The 20,086-nt window shown below is 52.0% G+C and overlaps 2 protein-coding genes across 5 annotated transcripts in view; one reads left to right on the forward strand and one right to left on the reverse strand.

The window, feature by feature from the left end:
• Nucleotides 1–10,115, reverse strand: part of Flii (FLII actin remodeling protein) — a 14,081-nt gene extending 3,966 nt beyond the window's left edge. Inside the window, exons 1-18 of one of the 2 annotated variants that reach the window (XM_031350903.1) lie at nt 9,727–10,115; nt 7,946–8,056; nt 7,580–7,651; nt 5,649–5,729; nt 5,278–5,363; nt 4,957–5,118; nt 4,668–4,771; nt 4,052–4,227; nt 3,817–3,974; nt 3,404–3,488; nt 2,975–3,122; nt 2,701–2,837; nt 2,336–2,548; nt 2,011–2,190; nt 1,363–1,445; nt 1,170–1,244; nt 903–986; nt 642–813 (exon numbers count right to left, since the gene is read on the reverse strand). In XM_031350903.1, coding sequence (XP_031206763.1) covers nt 642–813; nt 903–986; nt 1,170–1,244; nt 1,363–1,445; nt 2,011–2,190; nt 2,336–2,548; nt 2,701–2,837; nt 2,975–3,122; nt 3,404–3,488; nt 3,817–3,974; nt 4,052–4,227; nt 4,668–4,771; nt 4,957–5,118; nt 5,278–5,363; nt 5,649–5,729; nt 7,580–7,651; nt 7,946–8,056; nt 9,727–9,789 — 2,190 coding nt within the window. In that variant the 5' untranslated portion in view covers nt 9,790–10,115. The remainder of the gene's footprint in view (nt 1–641; nt 814–902; nt 987–1,169; nt 1,245–1,362; nt 1,446–2,010; nt 2,191–2,335; nt 2,549–2,700; nt 2,838–2,974; nt 3,123–3,403; nt 3,489–3,816; nt 3,975–4,051; nt 4,228–4,667; nt 4,772–4,956; nt 5,119–5,277; nt 5,364–5,648; nt 5,730–7,579; nt 7,652–7,945; nt 8,057–9,726) is intronic. The other variant, XM_031350904.1, reaches the window with a different exon arrangement.
• The window catches only part of Mief2 (mitochondrial elongation factor 2), a 19,331-nt gene extending 3,354 nt beyond the window's left edge, over nt 1–15,977 (forward strand). Inside the window, exons 1-5 of one of the 3 annotated variants that reach the window (XM_031350906.1) lie at nt 10,986–11,147; nt 11,330–11,467; nt 12,910–13,065; nt 13,262–13,424; nt 13,970–15,977. In XM_031350906.1, the coding sequence (XP_031206766.1) occupies nt 12,916–13,065; nt 13,262–13,424; nt 13,970–15,024 (1,368 nt within the window). In that variant the 5' untranslated portion in view covers nt 10,986–11,147; nt 11,330–11,467; nt 12,910–12,915 and the 3' untranslated portion in view covers nt 15,025–15,977. Of the gene's footprint in view, nt 1–3,577; nt 3,688–10,985; nt 11,148–11,329; nt 11,468–12,909; nt 13,066–13,261; nt 13,425–13,969 lie in introns of those variants that run through there. The other 2 variants (XM_031350908.1, XM_031350907.1) reach the window with 2 other exon arrangements.
• The last annotated feature ends 4,109 nt before the right edge of the window (nt 15,978–20,086 follow it).

Raw genomic sequence — 20,086 nt, forward strand, 5'->3', positions numbered from 1 at the left:
GTATGTATGTATATCATATGTGTCTTTGGTGCCTGTATGTATGTATATCATATGTGTCTTTGGTGCCTATGGAGAGAGGCAGGAAGGCAGTGTTGTGCCCCCTGGGATAAGAGCCACCATAGAGGATCTAGTACTTGATCCTTGGTCCTTTGGAAGAACAAGTGCCTTTAACCACTAGGCCACCTCTGTAGCTCTGGAAGGGCTAGTTTTTGAGACCGTGTCTCACTGTGTATCTCTGGCTGGCCTGGAACTTGCTATGTTGACCAGGCTGGCCTTAAACTCACAGAGATTTGCCTGCTTCTGCTGAGATTAAAGGTGTGTACCACCATGCCCAGCTGGATGGGCATTTAAATACAAGTTTTCCTTGTTTGCTTAATCTAGATCCTTACTGTTGTTTCTGATTTCTTAATTCATCTCTTTCCTGCTCATAAGAACCTTAGTCATCTGGCACTCATGAAACTAAGGCAAATATTCAGGTCTGGGACTTCTGGTCTACCTTCTAGAAGAGCATGCTAGCTCCATCCTCAAAGCTGCCTTCCAGACCTGAGCTTCTCATCCAGGTAATAGATGCCCTCTTCTCCCAAAGCAAACCCACTTACTGACCTCAGGCTTATTCTGTACCCACCGACGCCATGACTCACCTTGTACAGCTTAGGCTGGGGTGGCCAAAAGTCATCAGGCACATGCTTCTTGATCTCAGAGGGCTCCCCACCCAGCACATCCCAGAACTCTGGGGGCTCTTGGCCCTGCACCAGGAGTGTGATTTCTGCCTTCCCTTTCCGCTCATTCTTGTTCATTTTCTCTGCAAAGAGCCTAAGGACAGATGCAAACCCCTCAGCAAGGCCATGTTGTTCTTAGGGGATGCCTTCCTTTGCTCAGAACATTCCATAATATCCACCTACCTGGCCTTAGTGGTGCTGCTCAGTGTGGCCTGGAACCCCCGCCACACATAAATGTCCAGTCCTTGGTCCAGGAGAAACACAAACCTGGATAGGACAGCAAGAGCTGTAATGTAGACTCTGATCCGAAAGATGGGCCTCTGGTCCCCTTTTTGGGCAGACCTCGGGCTTTTCTGCCAGGCTCTGAGAAGTTAACAAGGTTGCTTCTTCATACATGGAGAGCCAACTGAGGACAAGCACCCTTGTTTCCTCTTGTACCAGGGAGCTCACCTTGGATCTAGTGAGGACCCCTTGAGGGGCACAGGCTCCAACTTGATGTTCTTTTTCCCATATACTCGGTACATCCTGGGGAGCAGAGCAAGAATGATTCATTGTGAGCACCCGGGTCCACCTGACCTTAACATCCTTGCTTCCACCCAATCCCAGCAGTCCAGCTCAATACCACCCATCGCTGCATGCTTACCTGGTAACATAGTGTGTATCTTCCACAGTATAGAAGCCACTGGCTGTTCCTCCTTCAATGTAGGAGATGTCATTGTCAAACACCTATGTGTGTGAGGATGGTTCATCATTGAGTTGTTCCCGCCCCCACCAAGTGCCTACCAGACTTGGTAGTTTACACAGCTGAAGTGTGTGTGCAAACCTGCAGTTATTCTAAACGGGATGAGGTATATATCGGAGCACAGGGCTGCCCCAAACTATCCCAAATGGAGGACAAGCTTGCAAACCTGGGGGGCCTAGAGAAAACTCTCTAGCTGCCTGCTATATCTCTAAAGGGAACCCAGCTGGTAGTAGGGTAAGGCAGTTTGCTGATGGCTTTGTGGTTTATTTTTAGGTTTGGCTCTGCCCTTAACCCCGAGCCTGTAATCTACCCTAACAGCTATTGGTCCCTACCCTATCTCTCAGTTACATTCCTCAACCTGTCTGTCCACTTCCAAAGAAATCTACCACTCCCTCCCGCTCAGCCATAGTTTCAGACTCTGACCACCTAAGGATCCCTAGACCTCACCTTGCTGTCTGAGGTCTCTTGTTACTACCTTTGGCCTCAGCTCCCTGGCCCACCTCTGTACATGTAGCCCTAGTTCCCTTCTGTGTGTATCTCCGGCTGCACCTGCAGGAATTCTTCGCTCTCGTCGCCCATCTCCTCTCGAATAGTACGGCATTCAGCACCCAGGTAGTTGCGCAGGTTGACTGCGTGAATGGCAGAACAGGCTTTCTTGTCAAGTGTGGCTTCCCCACCAATCCAGTAGTAGATCTCCCAGTTCAGAGAGCCACTGTCATCCAGGAAGGTCTGAGGAAACCAAGCAATCAGCCACACGAGGGCTTCCACACGCATGGCCACCGCTGCATCAACTCCCAAACCCAGCCTGCCGCCCCCCCCCCCCGCCCCCCGGCCTCACTGCATCACATCGTGATGCACTAGGAGCCAGCCCCACCTTGAGCACAATGTAGCAGTCGGCCTCGTAGAACTTGCCATGGAAGGCTTCCTCCACTAGCACAGGCACAAAGTTCTCAATTTGCCAGATAGTCAAACCAGGCAGCTGGCCCACATCCTCCGTAAAGAACTCCGAGTAGTCAAGGCGTGGCTTCTCCAGGCCCTGGTCCCAGCGTCGTACCTTCCCCCCGGGTGCCCGGGCATCCATGCTTTCCTGGGGACAGAGGTGCAGTGACTCTGCTGAAACACTAAAACTGGCCCCTTCCTGCCCTCACCACAGGGCCTTTGAATTAGCCATTCTCTGCTCAGGGCCCCTCTTCCTCCTCAGAGTCCAGGCCTATCCAGCCCAGCTCTGACCTGACTTACCTCTTGATTTTTGTTTTTCTCCTGGGCAACATCTGACATGCCCTTTAGCACTTGCTTGGCCTGGACATCCTGTGCTGAGTCCTTGCGCCTCCGTAGCCGCATCTTGCGAGCCAAGGGGTCCTTGGACCCGCCCCCTACTTAAGGGAGATGCAGGCACCTGAGCCACTGGGTTGGCTACTGGATCTTCAGCCAGAGGCCAACCCCACCCTGGTATCCAGTGTGCAGAGGGGTACGCAGAGATCCAGAGAAGTGCCCCAGCACACATTCCACTCACCAGCTGCAGCAGCGGCCACTGTGGCTGGGGAGGCACCCGCCAGCCTCAGCTGGTTCTGTAGTGAGAAGTCAATGTTGTACCACTCGGCAGTGCGGTCAGCAGGCTTGGGTGGCATGACCAAGCTGGGGTTTTCTCGAACATCCAGGACCTGTCAGGTGAGCAGAGGTGCTGCTGGACACTCACCTCCAAGCAGCCTCTAGTTTCAGTCTCTAGCTGGGACCAGGAGCTAAGTTCTGACCCCAGCCACTCTGCAGCTGCCCGTGGGGCTTCAGTGACAGGCACTAAGGTGTGCTGAGAAGGTGCTCGCTCCAGTGGCCCTGCCCCTGGAAGGCTACCACTGGGTCTCTCACTCTGAGATACAAGCACACCCTTTGCTCTATCTTTCCTAATACCCTGTTTCTACTCCAACACTGGCCCAGCCTGCCTGACCTCGATCTCTGTCAGGAAGTGGATGGCCTCAGGAAGGGTCACCAGGTGATTCTTATTCAGGACGAGTTTCTTCAGCTTTGGGCACCTGTAAAGACAGAGCCAGACAGAGCCTTAAGGAATATGGTGTTACAGTTAGGGCCAGGTGAGAGCAGCCTTCCCAATTCTTTGTCTTAGAGCAAGGAATCCACGTGAGGACCAGTAATTTTCAGAAGAGGATGGGACCCCCACAAATATGGTGCTGAAGCCCTTCTGACCTAGACCTTCTGACATCAACTTCCTAAAAGGTACTCTGGGAACCTCAAGTTGGGTGTGGGGTGGGATGGGGCCACATCCCTAAAGGCAAATCAGCCATTAGCAGGATACAGGCAGATCACCAAGCTTGAGCTGCCACGCCAACCCAGCCTGGCCAGCACCTGCAGAGACTTTCAGGAATCAGTTCTAGGTTGTTGTTAGCAGCCATGAATTCCTCCAGGCTGGTGAGCTTGCCGATACCAGAAGGTAGCCCATCAAAGTCCAGCTTGTTAGAGTTCAGGTACAGCTTCTTCAGCTTGGTGAGCTTGCAAATTGCTGACTGGAGAAGTGGGACATCCGTTAGAACAGAACCAGCACTCCTGCCCAGCCCACCCAAAGTCCCAGGCCCAGGCTCACAGGCAGGGAGGTGAGCTGGTTGCGGGACAGATTCAAGGTCTCTAGGTGCACCCACTGGTCGATGCACAGGGACAGCTCTGTAATCTGGTTGCTACTGAGGTTGAGGCGGCGCAGGTTGGGGAGGGTGTACAGGCACTCCGGCACCCTTGTCAAGTCATTGCATGCCAGGTCCACATCTGGGAGACATTGGAGGGGCACATCAGTTAGGACCCATACAGCAGCCACGAGGAACAAGCCTCAGTGTGAATTCCAACCATTCTACCACCAGGTTGTGTGGTCTTATGCAAGTAATTTGTATGACCTGCAGTTTCTACATTTGAGAGACTCCTCATAGCAGGTGGCCTAGTGACAGAAACCCAATGGAAATTGACCACTGTGTGCAGAACTGTAATCTCAGCACTTGAGATGCTCAGACAGGGGACCAATATGAGTTCAAGGCCAATCTGCCTACACAGTGAATACCAGGCCAGGCCAGGCAGTCAGTCACACAGCAAGGCCCTACCTAACATATCTGTTAGACGTAACTGAAGAAGCAGGACTCAGCCCCTAAGTCCCAAGGAAGCCCTTTAATTCCCAACAGGCTGAAAACTTTAGGGGCTCCCCAAACAGTGCAGACCTGAAAGGTTGCTCAGGCCCTCCAGGCTGGTGGGCAAGTTGCTCTGGGTGCGTTGAGTGTTCCTCAGATGCAGGGTTTGTAGGGCCATCATGGCTGGGAGCTGCCTGTGAGGAAAAGATTTGCCACCCTAGGGTAAGTCCACTCAAGGGGTGTAGCTAGGGATGGAGTATACAGGAGGGCTTGACCAAAGAGTGGGGCATGATGTTTTAGCAAGCACAGGCCAGTGCTGAGGCCTGAGGCCTAGGGAAGGGTCAGGACTCCTAGGAAGCAAGGAAAACCAAGACCATACCGGAGCTGTGCATGCAGCAGTGGGTTTCCATTCAGCACTAGTGTCTGAAGGTGCACGAGGCGTCGCATTTGAGGGGGAAGGCTCTCTAGGCGGTTCTCACTGAGGTCCAGGTACAGCAAGTCCGTAAGGTTGATGAACAGCTGATTGGGGATGGAGTCGATGCTGTAGTACAGAGGAGAAAGAATGAAAATCAGTGCTCATTCCACCTGGCTCTACGCTGCCCACCTGGCTCTACACCTGGCTCTGCACTGCGCACCTGGCTCTGCACTGCCCACCTGGCTCTGCACTGCCCACCTGCCATGCCCTTGATCTCCCCAGCACCTGTTATGGCTGAGGTTGAGCACCAGCATGTTCTTGGCATTCTCCAGCTCCCGTGGGCATTCTGTCAACTGGTTATGGCTCAAGTCCTAGAGAGCAGGGACAAGGTCAGGCCAGGGTACCCCCCACCACCTCCATGCCTCTGCCATACCCAGGGACCTGGCAGGACACTGGACACGGAGTGATAAGAACATTCAGGCCAGAGGGAAGTAGATTGAGTGGAAAGGGCCCTGGGTTTGGGAACTGAGTGCACAAGTGATGTGGGCTCAGCACTGACCACACTATGGGATGATGGCGGCCCTTGAGGCAGCTATCATGAGTGAGGACTGAATGTCTGAGCATCGCGGGGGCCAGATGGGCAGGTAACTACTGACCAGAACAGAGAGATCATCCAGCTTGAAGATGTCATCAGGAACTCCAGAATTCTTCAGGCTGTTGGCCCGAGCTACAATGGCCTAGGAGTATAAGGAAGAATTTGTGATCTTTATTTTCTGCCCTTAGAGAGAAGCACAGGCCAGATGGGGTTCTTCAGAAACTGGAGGCCAGGTCTGAGTATTCTCCCTCCTCTGACCTTTGCTCACACACTCCATCTGGTGGGCTCTTTCCAGCCTCCCAGTGAGTGCCTCTTCAAACTTTAAAACCCAATGCCAGTGTGCCTCCAAAGCCAATATGGGGCCCTCAGAGTTATGGTACTGGGATGGAAGCCCAAGACAAGCACGTGACAAGCATGCTTGTTGTCACTAGACTGTATCCCAACTCACTTGTTTTTGTTTTTTTGTTTTTCTTTTTTTACCAAGATGAGGTCTCTATGTAAATCCTAAAACTCAATGCCTACTGAGTGCTGGGATTAAAGGCGTGTATCACTACATTCAACTCCACTTTTTATTCTGAATTAAGGTTAATTAATTCTAGCTTGTCCAGCTGGACCTTGAACTCACTTGGTAGCCCAAGAGAGCCCTGAACTTTCCATTTATCTACTTTAGCCTCTCACAGATGGGATTATAGTCTCTATGCCACTGGCTAAGCAAACTGCATTTTTTCCATTTATATGTGAATACCTGCATGTATGTCTGTATCCTATGTACAGTTCAATGAAGTCACTGCAGGCTAGTCATGGCCTTGACAGGCTGGGCAAGCCAGCTAACTCTCCAGCTATGTGATACCAGATAAGTCACTTCATTGCTGGGTACCCCTGAAACCTCCTTAGATGTGCAGAAGTTTGAGCAGAAGGCTGGAGTTAGAGAAACAGTGACTGATGTTTAGTCTAATGCATCAAGAGCCATGTCTGCTGTTGTTTTGGTTGCTCTGAGTAGCCCTGGTTGCACTGGAACTCACTCTGTAGACCAGGCTGGCCTCGAACTCAGAAACTCATCTGCCTCTGCCTCCCAAGTGCTGGGATTAAAGGTGCACCACCACCACTCAGCGATTTATTTTCTTAAGTGCAACCTACCTGCTGGAGGAAAGGGAGGAACTTGCCAAAGCTACTTAGTCAGTGTGATGGTGTGGATCAGAATGGCCCCCCCCATAGGCACATATATTTGAATGCTTGGTCCCCAGGTGGTGGAACTGTTTGAGAAGGGTTAGGAGGTGTGGCCTTATTGGGGGAAGTACATCACCCAGGGCAAGCTTTGAGGTTTCAAAAGCCCACACCACTCCTAGCTAGCTCTTTATGCTTCATGGCTGTCTCAACACATGAGCTCTCAGCTACTATTCCAGTGCCATGCCTGCCTGCTGCCATGTTCCCCCCACTGTGATGGTCATGGACTCTAGCCCTTGGAACTGTGAGCCCCAAATGAAACATGTTTTTTAAGTTGCCTTGGTCCTATGCTTTGTCACAATAGAAAAGTAACTAAGCCAGTTAAGTGGCAAAGCCCTGGTTTAGAGTCAGGGAACCCAAGTTCAGATCCTGGTCCCTGAACTTCTTGGGGTTCTGGCCCTGTGAAGGACAATCCTGATTGAAGCCTGTAAGGCTGGCCAGGGCCTGATTTTTCAGGTCACATTCCAGACCCAGTCATGCCAGCATACTGCTGTCTGGGGGTGACTTTTGTTTTTTTACCTATGTGGTAGGTTAGAAGCACACGCGACACACTAACGTGGCCTAGCACCATGTTCTGCCTATACTGCTGTATTCACAGCTGTCCAAAGAGGTAGTGGGCTCTGGAATGTCCTTGCTTTTCTCTCAGAAAGTTCTCCCATTGACAAGAGGAGTAATGGTGGCCTCTTGCAGCAACACAGGCTCAGAAGGGAGGAGGGCAGAGACACTGGCCTATGCCCAACCCTACCGCAGCCCAGGGCCAACACTCACCCGAAGTGAAGGCAGACTGGACAGTTCCCCATGCAGTGTGGTCAGATTGTTGTGGCTCACAGACAGGTGCTCCTGGACAGGACAAGAGTGAGAGGCTCAGGTGGAGACCTAAGGTATCCAGCCCTGCCTACAGCCCTGTAACGGCACCATCTGGGAAGGCCATCCCAACAGTCCCCTCTCCTTTACACACTCTCACTTACCTTGCATAACTCCCAAGTGGGGTGCCCACCCCACCTCCATCTGCTTCACCCACAGCTATCTGTTTTCTCTCAACACGACACCCCTTTTTTGCAGGGTATGCCCACCTGGTCTAGCCCCTATGATAGGAAGACCCCACACACACTACTTCCCATGCCTCTTACGTACCAGCTTCTGCAGAGCCGCAAGTTCTTCAGGCAGGTAGCAGAGGCCTGTGCGATTCAGCTTTAGCCATCGCAGGCTGGACATAGCCTTAACATTCTCAGGGAAGTAGCCACCCTGGTGGGGAGCAGTAGGTGAGGTCAGTCTAGGAGATGAGTGCACCCTCCCATCACCTTCTGCGGTTCCCAGAGAAATACTTTGTATTTCTATTTCCTACTTAATGGCACTAAGTGAAAGCTCCCAAAGGACAAACATACTGGCCCAAACGTGTCTCTCCAGCTGGAGTCTGTCCCAGGAAAAACAAACCTGGTGTGTTTCAAGGGCTACTCAGCGCTCCACTGTGCTTAGTGGCACTCACACTGCTTTGCCTGGGGTTCCAGGCAGTTTGACTTGTCTGGGATGAGACTGCCCGACATTCCCCAGATTGCACTAAAAGCCCAGCTCCCCACTGTTCCTCAAACAATCTCCTTCATTCATTCATTCCTCAATTCATTCATGCAATGTTCACTTCAGCAGCTCTGACCCTTTTGTTTATTTGTTTCCCAAGACAGGGTTTCTCTTTCTGTGTAGCCTTGGCTGTCCTGGAACTCACTCTGTAGACCAGGCTGGCCTCAAACTCACAGAGAGCCACCTGCCTTTGCCTCCTGAGGGCTGGAATTAAAGGTTCCGTGCCACTACACCAGGCTATGGTTTTTGTTCCCCCTGCAACCACCAATTACAGGGTTTCTCTGTGTTGTCCTGGAATTCAGTCTGTGTCTAACTCAGAGGTCTGCCTGCCTCTGCCTCCCCAGTACTGGAATTAAAGTCATGTGCCACTGCCTCCCGACCACAGCTGGCAGTTTTGACATCTGAGCAGCATGAAGCTCAGTTGCCTTTTGCTACTGTTTCCTCCTCCTCAAGTCACATTCCCCAAGGTAACTCAGATGTTTATTCTCAGTCAAGAGAGAATATAGATACCACAGGTGAGGATGGTGGGAATGCGGACAGGATAAAGTAATGACAACTGTATATGGGGTCAAATGTGTGTCCGTGTACAGATGAACACGGGAGGTGCCCACCTCCTTCTCCTGCATCTCCCAATCTGACATCTAAAGGGACTGACGCTAGGCAGTGGAGAAGGCCCAGGCCTCTTAGCTGTCCTTCGGGTCTGAGACTAGCTGGCACATGTTTTTTTTTTCTTCAAGTCAAGATAGGGTTTCTCTATTTAGTTATGGCTATCCTGAACTTGCTTTTAAGACCAGGCTGACCTTGAAATCAAAGATACTTGCCTCTGCCTCCCGAGGGCTGAAATTAAAGGCGTGCACCACCACGCCCATAGCCTGGCTCTTTACAATCAAGAAGGAGGGCTGCTGGTCGCTAGTTCCCCTAGCCCATCAGTCTAGCAGTTGCGCAGACAAGCCGCCTAGGACCTCGCGCACCTGTCACACTCCTTACTAACAGATCTCTTTCCATTACACGCCTCCAAACGGACTGTTCCTAAGCCCCTAGGACTGGAGAGAACCCCAGGTTCGCCAAGGGAGAAGTGACGTTCCGAGACCACAGTGTGGGGCGGTGGCTGGCTAGGGAGTGTTCCCTCGGTGGCATGGGGTCAGGTTCGCGGCCTGAGGGCTCAGATCCCGCGCGGCCCCAGACCCCGGGAGCCCCAGCCCAGGTCTTCCGCCCCGGGCGGGGCAGGCCCGGGAAGACTCGCGGAGGCCCGCCCGCCCCGCCCGCCGGTTCCGGAAGCGCAGAGGGAGCGGTCGGGAGAGACGGCTTAGGGGTCGCCCTTCCCTTTCCCCGCAGCTAACCTTGAAGTCGTTGCCGCTGAGGTCCACGCCGCGCACGAACGGCAGCACCCCGGTGGCCTCCATGGTGGCGCAGCTTTCTCACGGGCTGGGAGGACGCGGGGCTGCCGAGAGCCGCGGGCTGGGTCAGCGCCGGCCCCGCCCCTTTAACCCGCGCGCGCCTCCTCCCGGCCGCGGCCTCTGCGGGAAGTGCTGCTAGGCTACTCCCAGGACTGCAGGCCTCGCCAGGACCAGAGTTCTGGGACTGGCGAGGCATGCAGGGGTCCCGCTGGAAATGATCACCACTTCCAGTCTCCAGTCACAATGTGGAGGGTGGGGTCCAGGCACTGTCGCTTGGGCTGCTTGCTGTAGCCGGCCCTGACCCCGGAGAGATTGTGGTGCCAACGTCAGGCACACAGGCAGTTTGTGTGGGAGGGATCGGTGGTGGTGATGGTGGTGAGACTTCCGGGTCTCTGGGACCTAGCCCTTCAGTTTCTGGACTCAGCTTTGCTCCTGTGTAACACGCTTCCCAAAGTTGCCAGAAGCAAAGTGAGGACTCAGCATGTGGCGGCTTAGAGAGCATGCTGCACAAACACTCAGAATTCTCCCATGGCATCAGGACTCCAGCCCCCGGGCCAAGCTATTAGTGGCCATCTTGCCCTGGCCGGCACACGGTAGGTTTCCCATAAACAGACACAGCTGTTTTTTGGAAGCACAGGATCTGGCATCCAGTGTTTCAGGAGGGAAGAGACTGGTAGAGTTCGCACGACAGATGGCAGAGCTCTTTTCCCATTGTGTGCCAGGCAGGCCAAAAGGAGATGAGAACACCAGACACTCTCGCAGGGGCGACCTTGAGAGGCAGAATGTGGGCCTTTGGGCTAAGGGCAGTTTTGTCTGCCTGGCCCACCAAGGGACCGTGAGCTCAGGCAGCTTTCTCCACACTGAGGCTCCCATTACAAGTACACACACAAGGTCAGACGTGAGGCTAAGGTACGACTGCTGAGAATTCGATGTCAGTTGTGACTTTAGCGTGAGGCCCTTTCTCAAAAAAACAAAGCAAAACAAAACAAAACCAACCCCAAAGTAAATAAACTAGACCAGGCCCTGAATGATTGTCACATTTTCCACCAACCCCATCTTGCGCTAACAACACAACTCTGCGCCTTTAAATCCGGAGTGTGCCTGTGGCTTCCGCCCCCGCCGGTCCAGGGGCGTGCCTGGCGATCATTGGCTGAGCTGCTCAGTTTTGAGCACGTGTGCGCAGGAGTTGTGCGCTCGGATTGGAGCGCTGGCCTGCTTTTCCAGCGTGCCTTTCGGGTCACTTGCCGCTCCGGGCCTCGGCGTTCGGTTCCCGGGGTTTGGACGTTCCATTCCTAGGCGAGTCCTGGGCCTCCAGGGTCCTGCTCGCCGCGTCCTTGAGTTTATGCGCTGACGCTGGGACGCAGGTACGGCTACAGCGCACCGGGCGGCTCGGGGTCTCCCAGCACTGGGCGTGGCACGCATCCCAGTGCAGGTGGGGGCGTGGCCTGTGGTCACTGCGGTGGGAGGGAGGACATAGGAACTGAAGATCAGAGTTCGAATCCCAGCGGTGCCTCTTCCAGACTTGGGTATTGCCTATGATTTCCAGGGCCTCAGCGACTTCGCTCTTCAGTAGAGTCTAGGAGCCTTTTGTATTTGGTTACACGTTTCTGCTCAGCCCTGATCAGAAGCAGTCAGCTTTGGCCAGAATGGAAGAACAGATGGAGTCCAGGCTCTGAAGAGTCAGGTTATGTTGTTATTTTTTTTTGTTTGTTTTGTTTTGTTTTGAATAGAGGTTCTATTATGTAACTCTGGCTATCCTCGAACTCAGTGTGTAGACCAGGCTTGCCTTGAACTCAAGGAGACCTGACTGCCTCTGCCTCCTGAGTGCTGAAGTTAAAGGCCTGCACCACCACATAGGGCCTGAGTTGGTTATATTTAGCGAGCTATTTTACTCCCTTCTTACTGGAGTTTGAATACAAGACCCCTCTAGGTGTAGGGCTGAATCCCACTCTAGACAGGTGATGGAATGTAAGCCTCTTCAGTTTGCAAAGTGGCTTACTGGTCTGAGGGCAGTGGTAGATGGTAATGAAGCAGAGCCGTCTCTTAGCTTGTAGCAGGCCCTCTGGCTGGCCTTTGACCTTGCCAGGCCCTAGGACAGGGTCTTATTTTTAGTCTGGGGAGCATGGACAGGTGTCTCAGCTGAGTCACACAGTGCTTCAGGCTTCAGCTACTCTAGGCATCTTGTCACTTGGCAACTGGGTCCCAAGGCAACCATGGCCCTGAAGGAAGGACTGAAGCCCTTGGTGCCCCAGCAGGCAATGACCTTTCTGACTTAGTGGACTAGGCCTGGAGATTTCTGTGTCTTTTTTCCCAAGTTTCTGACCAGGCCAGTTGCATACTTCCCAGTCCTCACTGGTGCCATCGCCATCGTACAGATAAACAAAAGGCCCTTGACTCCAGGCCTTTCTCTCACCTTCTTCCCCTCTCCAACTTTGTTCCAAGTCCATGGCCCTGGCCAGCTGTCCTGATTCAGTGTTTATTTAAGGTTACTTCTCTTACCACTGGACCATGGGGCCCTCAGCCTGGCCTCTGGTGGGGTTGCCCTACTCCAGGTAGTTTTCTTGTCAAGATCTGGGGGGCCATTATCTAGATCCCTGAATTTGCTAAGGGTCTATTAAAGGTCTGACAGGCCCCACCAGGCAAGCTTTTTGGAAACCCATATTATAAGTCTTTCTGGGGCTTTAGGTTCCTCCTGCCAGGTTTCACACACTGTGGCTGTTCTGGGTGGGTCCTAATAAGGAGTGTGAGAACCTGACCAAGAGGCATGGGAAAATACTCAGGCTTTGGGGGTGGAAGAGTCTAGAGGCTGTGCTTTGAGTCCCAGACCTTAGCACTCGGTTTTTGGCTTGGCAACTCATGTCTTTGTAGACTCTGGGTGGTGATGTTGAGCCCAGATTTCCCAAGGTTTTGGGGTGAAGTCTGAGAAAGGCCTGGGACCTTCCTATATGAGCCCTTTTCCAGGGCTTGGAGACTTACAGGTTTCAAGGAGGGGCTGACAGGTCCCCTGCTCCCCTCCAAGAAACTCTTTGAGCAGCCCCTTTCTCACTGGTCCCCAGAAACTACCCTCTTGGTTATTGCTAAGTGTGCATCTATGCACCCTGGCCCTACGGATTGCCTCTCTTGCAGGTGGCCATGGCAGAGTTCTCCCAGAAGCAGAGGAAGCAGCAGCATGGCAGCGAGGGCCTGGGCAGTGTGGTAGACTTCCTCTTGGCCAATGCTCGTTTGGTGCTAGGCGTGGGCGGGGCTGCAGTGCTGGGCATTGCTACCCTGGCTGTAAAGCGGGTAAGGCCAAGGGGGCAGGGCCTGCCTGAAACCTCCGCAGGAGGAGGCCAGGCTGGGGAGCTGGGGGGGCGGAGGGACTTTTTGAGGTCGGACTGGAACACAGGGCCCCTACTTTTTCACCCTAGCTTCCTGGTTTGCTTTCCCCCCAGCTTTGCCATGGCCCCCGATGCTCTGATCTGTGTCACTTTACCTGTAGCTCATCGACAGGGCCACCAGCCCTCGGGATGAGGATGACACCAAGGGGGACAGCTGGAAGGAACTGAGCCTGCTGAGAGCCACATCACACCAAAAGCCCCCACCCCCTCCTGCTGCCCTCAGCCAGCCCATAGCTCCCGGCTCCCCCTCCGACCCTGCCCCAGGTGAGCTGCACTGCTTCCCTCTAGTGTGGTGAGTCCCCTGTCCATGCCCATGCAGCAGCTACAGTCTTCACTTATTTATTTCTGCTCCTCTTTGGGTTGTGGGCTCCTCAGATGTTTAATAGGTATTGTAGGTTTGCGTTTTTCTGGATAAAACCCAGAGCCTCACATATGCCAAGCAGACGCTCTACCCCTGAGTTATACCACAGCCCTGGGATCCTTGTTTTTACCTCTCTGCTTTCTACTATAGCAAGGTTGCACCATATGATGGTAGAGAGCCGCAGATGGGGAAACTGAGGCCTGGAGAGGGGCAGGATCTGTCTTACCCGTTCTCCATGAAGTTGTCGTAGAAGCTAAAGTGTTGGGACTCTGGGCCAATGACTTTGTCATCACGCCCTCACAGGTCCTATGACCTGACGTCAGGGCTTTCTCAGTGGCTATTATAGGTGAGCATGGAACCCAGTGCCATCACCCAGCTAGTGAGCAGGTCGAGTTTTCGTAACATGTGGGGCCTTCTGATGTGTTCTCCTGGATGCTTCCCTCTGCAGTGAGGCCCACACCCACTCATTCTCAGACGACCCCCAAGCTCAGCTCTGTAGCACCCTTGTGCCTGACGTTCCAGGAGAAGCTGCTGGCGTTCGAGCACAAGCATGTGGTTATCCCAGAAGCCCACGCAACTTTGGTGAAACAGCTGGCTGGAGACATTGCCTTTGAGCTGCAGGCCTACTTGAGGAGCAAGTTCCCAGAACTGCCCTTCGGTGCACTTGTGCCGGGTGGGCCTCTCTATGACGGGCTACAGGCGGGGACTGCTGAGCACGTGCGCCTGCTAGTGCCTCTGGAGTTGGAGCCAGGGCTATGGAACCTGGTACCTGGCATGGACACTGTGGCCAGGGAACCTCGATGCTGGGCTGTACGCAGGACCCAGCTTGAGTTCCATTCCCGTGGGTGCAGCCCATGGGACCGCTTTCTGGTGGGGGGGTACCTTTCCTCCCGTGTCTTGCTGGAGTTGCTACGGAAGGCCCTGTCGGCCTCTGTCAACTGGCCAGCCATCGGCAGCCTGCTTGGGTGTCTGATCTGGCCCAATGTGGCTTCGGAGGAGCTGCTGCTCAAAGTACAACATGAATGCTTGGAGTTCACTTTAGCTGTGCTCATGGTGGTCCCTGGGACCAGCACTGATGACCGCCTTCTGCTGGCTTGGCCCCTAGAGGGGCTGGCCAGCAATCTCTGGCTGCAGGATCTGTATCCAGTAGAGACTGCCCGTCTGCGGGCCCTGGATGACCAGGATGCTGGTACTCGGCGGAGGTTGTTGCTGCTGCTGTGTGGTGTGTGTCGTGGCCATCCGGCTCTGGTGCGGCTTGGCTGGAGCCACCTGACTCAGGTGGTTCTGCAGCTGGGTGAAGAGGAAGTGGCCTGGACTGAGGAGGCCTTGGGGGAACGGTTTCTGCAAGCTCTGGAGTTTCTGGTGGGCAGCTTGGAGCAGGCTAGCCTGCCCTGTCACTTCAACCCCAGCGTGAACCTCTTGGGTAGCTTTCGGGAAGAGGAGATTGATGACATTGGCTACGCGCTGTACAGTGGCCTCCAGGTTCCCGAGAGTCTGTTATAGGTGAATGAGGACTGTGATTGACATGTTTTCTGATGCTGGAGAGCTGCAGCCACCTCCCTCCCAGGACACTGCAGTGTGGTTTGCTTTATTTTAGCCGGAGTGGAGGATGAATGACATTACCTAAGCCCACACTCGGGCATGTGCCTGCGTGATGGTGATCAAGAGTCCCAAACCCAGAGAGTCTGGGTTATTGATGTCTGAATGTGGCTGGCCTGCCCTGGCTGACCACTTTCCATGCCAGCTACACTGATGCCCGCTAGGGTTAACTTAGGAACTTGGGCTTGGGCCACCATCACCAGCAATGAACTCATGAAGAATGACATGTGGCTTTTGATTTTTTAGGCTTCACCTAGGCAAAGGCTGGTTCCAACATTTTGTCAAAAAAGGAAAATGTTCTTGGGTGGGTGACAGCCCAGGTATCCTGGAGGCACTCACAGGGAGTCGCTTGGAGGATAGCTTCTTAGCTGTTGAAGGATGGTGGGTTCCTGATAGTGGTATATTTGTTTTTCTGATTGAGTCCTCAGGCCTTGAAGCTGAAGGTGACTCCCTTGCTGCCTGCCTTACACCCCAGGGAAGGAAGGTCTTGTTCTCTCCTGCTTGGTTTTCTCTATAGGCCACAAATTACCTCTGGGAGAACTCCTTTCTCACTGGGGAGCTGAGCTCTCTGCTGCCTATGCAAGGCACTCCCATAGTGGCTGCTCCTAGACCTCACTGCAGGGTAGAGGACACGCCCCTCCCAGAGGCCTGTGTGCAGACCTGGCCTCTGCACTGTGCCAAAATATCCGTGATAGATATGTGTCCTCACTTTGCATCCTGGTCAAGGTGGCATGGCTGGAGGAGGAAGACTGTCTCCCCTTCATGAGGAGCCTTTCTATTTTAGGTACCACCCCCTTGAACACACACTGAAACAAAGCCATGCCTTGAAGATGTGAATAAAAGGAGAAAGAATTGTATGCACATGTGATTCTTGCTGGCAGAAGATGGTCTTGGTTGCTTAGAGCTTCACAAGTCTTGTGGCTGGATGTGAAGGCTTGCGTGTCATCTTGGCGATTTAAAAAAAATGTTTCAAGCTAAAGAGGTGGCTCAGTGACTGTGCCCTCATCCTCTACCAGCTATAAACAGGGCCTTCAATTCCAGGTATGGTCTGTGACATTTGCATATTTATCTGTCTATTTAGCTACACAAGGTTTCTCTGTGTAACAGCTCTGGCTGGTTGTCCTGGATTCACTTTGTAGACCAAACTGGCCTTGAACTCACAGAGATAAATGGGACTACAGCCATGCCCCACCATACCTGGTGATATTTGCACTTTTTTTTTTTTTAAGATTTATTTATTATTATATGTAAGTACACTGTAGCTGTCTTCAGATGCCCCAAAAGAGGGCATCAGATCTCATTATGGATGGTTGTGAACCACCATGTGGTTGCTGGGATTTGAACTCAGGACCTTTGGAAGAGCAGTCAGTGCTCTTAACCACTGAGCCATCTCTCCAGCCCCGATACTTGCACTTTTACGATTACAATTTTCTTTTGTAATCAGGCAAATGTCTTTTAACACAGCTTTCCTTGAGTCAGCCAGTTACAGGAGAAAAAGCCCAGTACAGAACTCAAGGCAGCGTCAGCAACTCTGGTGACCCATGGATCCTCTGCACTGCCTGACAAAACTAAGTCTTTGCAGTTTACAGGGTGGGTGGCCCAGAGCCCAGGGTTTTCAATTTTTGTGGATTTTAGAAGGTGCACTCTACGTATGGATTGCAGGCAGAGTACCATTTCCCAGTGTGGAAGCTGGCGTTTGAGGTAGGGTTATATGGCCTCAGTAACAAGGAGGGACGGACTTGTTACCTGGGGCAGATTTCTCCATTTCAGGGATGGCTGGTAGGAAGCGGGTGTCTTGTTTTGTGTTCTATTGACCAAAAACAACTTGGGGAGGAAAGTGGTTATTTAGTTCACATATACTGAGTCGCAGTCAACTGGGGGAAGCCAAGGCAGGAACTTAAGCAGGGAAGGAACGCTGGAGTCAGGAGCTGATGCAGAGAACATAAATGCTACTTACTGTCTTATTTCTGACTGCTTGTTCAGCCTTCTTACAGAACTCAGGAACAGCTGCCCTGGAATGACCCGGCCATAGCTGGCCAGGTCCTCCCACATTAGTCATGAATCAAGACAACCCCCTACAGGCTTGCTTACTGAACACTGATGGAAACATTCTCTTGAATAAGTTCCCTCTTCCCAGATGACATAAAACATAAAACTAGCCAGCACATTGTCTAAAAAAAGAACATTCCATCACAAATGAGGCAGCCGAGTCTCCATAGGTATGGACTAGGGGAGTCAGGAATGAAGCCTGGCCCAGCAGTTCTTAGTCACGAAACACCCAGGAGTATTGCCTGTGTAGACTTAAAAAAATCTCCAGGTCACTCAAGATTTTGAACCTGTGAACTCTTATGGTATAAATATGAAGCATCCCTAAAAGGCTCATGTATTGAAGGTTTGGTCCATGGTGGCTGATGATTCTGTCATGTTGAGAAGAAAATATATGTATTAACACAAAGGGGCAGGGACACAGCTCAGGGGCAGAATGAAGTCCTGGCTTTAGTCATCAGCAAAATTACCAGCAACTGAGCTCAGCAGTGGAGGTCCAGTCCACTGTCTGACATGATTTGCCTTTCAGACTGTTGATATGATAGGGACACATTGACAGCTGCCATTAGAGTTGTTTTCAGAGATTTCCACCCAAGGAAAATGGGACTCATGACGGTCCTGGCTCGTTCTTTTTCTTTTTTTTTTTTTTTCTACGTTGGCATAGGTAGGGTTACCAGGGATGAAGGGATTTCAAGAAAATGTCCCCATCAGACTGGCTTATAGACATGTCTGTAAGATATTTTCTTGGTTAATAGTTGACGTGGAATAGTTCAGTCAACTGTGGGCAGTGCCAACCCTGGGCAGGAGGTGGTCCTTGGTTGTACAAGAAAACAAAACCGAGCAACACATGGGGAGAAGCCAGTAAGCAGCTCCTCTATGGCCCCTGCTTTAGTTCCTGCTGACTTTCTTGCAGGATAGACTATAAGCTGTAAAATGAAATAATTTCTTTCCTCCCCAAGTTGCTTTTGGTCACGGTGTACATCACAGCAGCAGAAAGCAAACTAGGACAGTGGCTTTGACAAATTACTTTCAGGGAAAGAAACCCAAGTATGAATCAAAGTTGAATTTATTTAAAACCATAAAAGTAAAGGAAGAAGAGAAACAAGAGGGGTGAGATCTGAGGGCACCTGGACAGGATGAGTGAGGGCACACACGGGACAGGATGAGTGAGTGAGGGCATACACAGGATGAGTGTGGGCGCACACTGAGTGAGAGCGCACACTGGACATGGTGAGTGTGGGCACGTACTGGACGGAATGAGTGAGGGCGCGCACTGGACAGGATGAATGTGAGCATGCACTGGACAGGATGAATGTGGGCATGCACTGGACAGGTGAGTGAGGGGTATACACAGGACAGGATGTGTGAGGGCGTGCACTGGACAGGATGAATTAGGGGTATACACGAGACAGTATGAGTGTTGGTGCACACTGAGTGAGAGCGCACTGGACATGGTGAGTGTGGGCGCATACTGGACAGAATGAGTGAGGGCACACACTGGACAGAATGAGTGTGGGCATATAAATACAGGATTAGAGTGGCTCTCAAGTTACATCTCTAAACTAAGAAATGTCCCTCCCTGCTTCTGCTGCTGCCCACTGTGTAGCTTAGGTGATCACCTTAGCAGCACATTCAATAAATAGAGAGATTAGCATGGCCTCTGCACAGGAGGACATGCAAATTTATGAAATATCCCCTGCCCTGTCTCTTGGATTATATTCATGTCTGTAAATTAATTTGTGATAGACGGGAAAAGCTGGGAGTTCTAACTAAGGTTTATGAGGGTGCCATTAAGGCTAAGAGGAGCAGGTTGTCCTAGAGACTCAATGGGCTACATTACGCTGGCCCTAAATTAAGGCAAGCCTGTTTACTGCCCTGAGTGTCTTTGGGGTATACACCTTGTCTCCACAGGCAAGTTTGGTTTTATCAGTGTTGTCTGAAAATTTCAACTCCATTAGCAGGGCCCACAAACCAGACATTATTCTCCCATCCTGCCTCAAGTAACTATAGCAGCACCTCAAACCACATAGTCAGCATAGTACAGTGGTGCATGCTGGGAACTCTAGCACCTGGGAGGCTGAGGCAGAGGACCAGGGCTTCAAGATCATATTACGTCATAAATACAAGCACAGCAGTAAGACAAGGTGGGGGGGTGGGGAGGAAAAAACAACAAGGGTGTAGAATAATAAGACTAAAATGGTACAGACACTATAAAGTTAGCTAAAAAGGGTTAACATTTCATTGCTATACAAATGTCCAAAGTGGCTGAAATGCCATCCAGGAACCAGTGAATGCATGGGACAGCAGCACCACACACCAGACCCTCTCATTCACTTCAGTGCCCTCCAGTCCACTGTGGGTATAAAATTCTTTCAGAGGTGAGGGAGACAGAGAGATGTGCTAATGTCACAGGCCATACATGGGATTAAAGATCCATGAAGAGACCAGAAGAGGTATCTCTCTCTCCACCCCCTGACTATCTGCTTTTTGGACACCCTGTCCCCAAAGGATACATACGTCCTGAATTTCTCACAGGCTTGGAAGTCTGTATCAGATTGTAGCATGAGCTCAAGGCCAGCTGAGGCAGGATAACATACAAATCCACTAAGTGCCTCCTGCTCTGTCTCTTGGGTTATACTCATGTCTGTATATTAATCTGTGATAGAAGGAAAAAGCTGGGCTGGAGAGATGGCTTAGTGGGTAAGAGCATTAACTGCTCTTCTGAAGGTCCTGAGTTCAAATCCCAGCAACCACATGGTGGCTCACAACCACGCACAATGAGATCTGACGCCCTCTTCTGGTATGCCTGAAGTCAGCTACAGTGTACTTATGTATAATAATAAATAAATCTTGGCTGGGCAGTGGTGGCACACGCCTTTAATCCTAGCACTTGGGAGGCAGAGGCAGGTGGATTTCTGAG

This window comes from Mastomys coucha, unplaced genomic scaffold (genome assembly GCF_008632895.1).
Source record: "Mastomys coucha isolate ucsf_1 unplaced genomic scaffold, UCSF_Mcou_1 pScaffold5, whole genome shotgun sequence".
Classification (NCBI taxonomy): domain Eukaryota; kingdom Metazoa; phylum Chordata; class Mammalia; order Rodentia; family Muridae; genus Mastomys; species Mastomys coucha.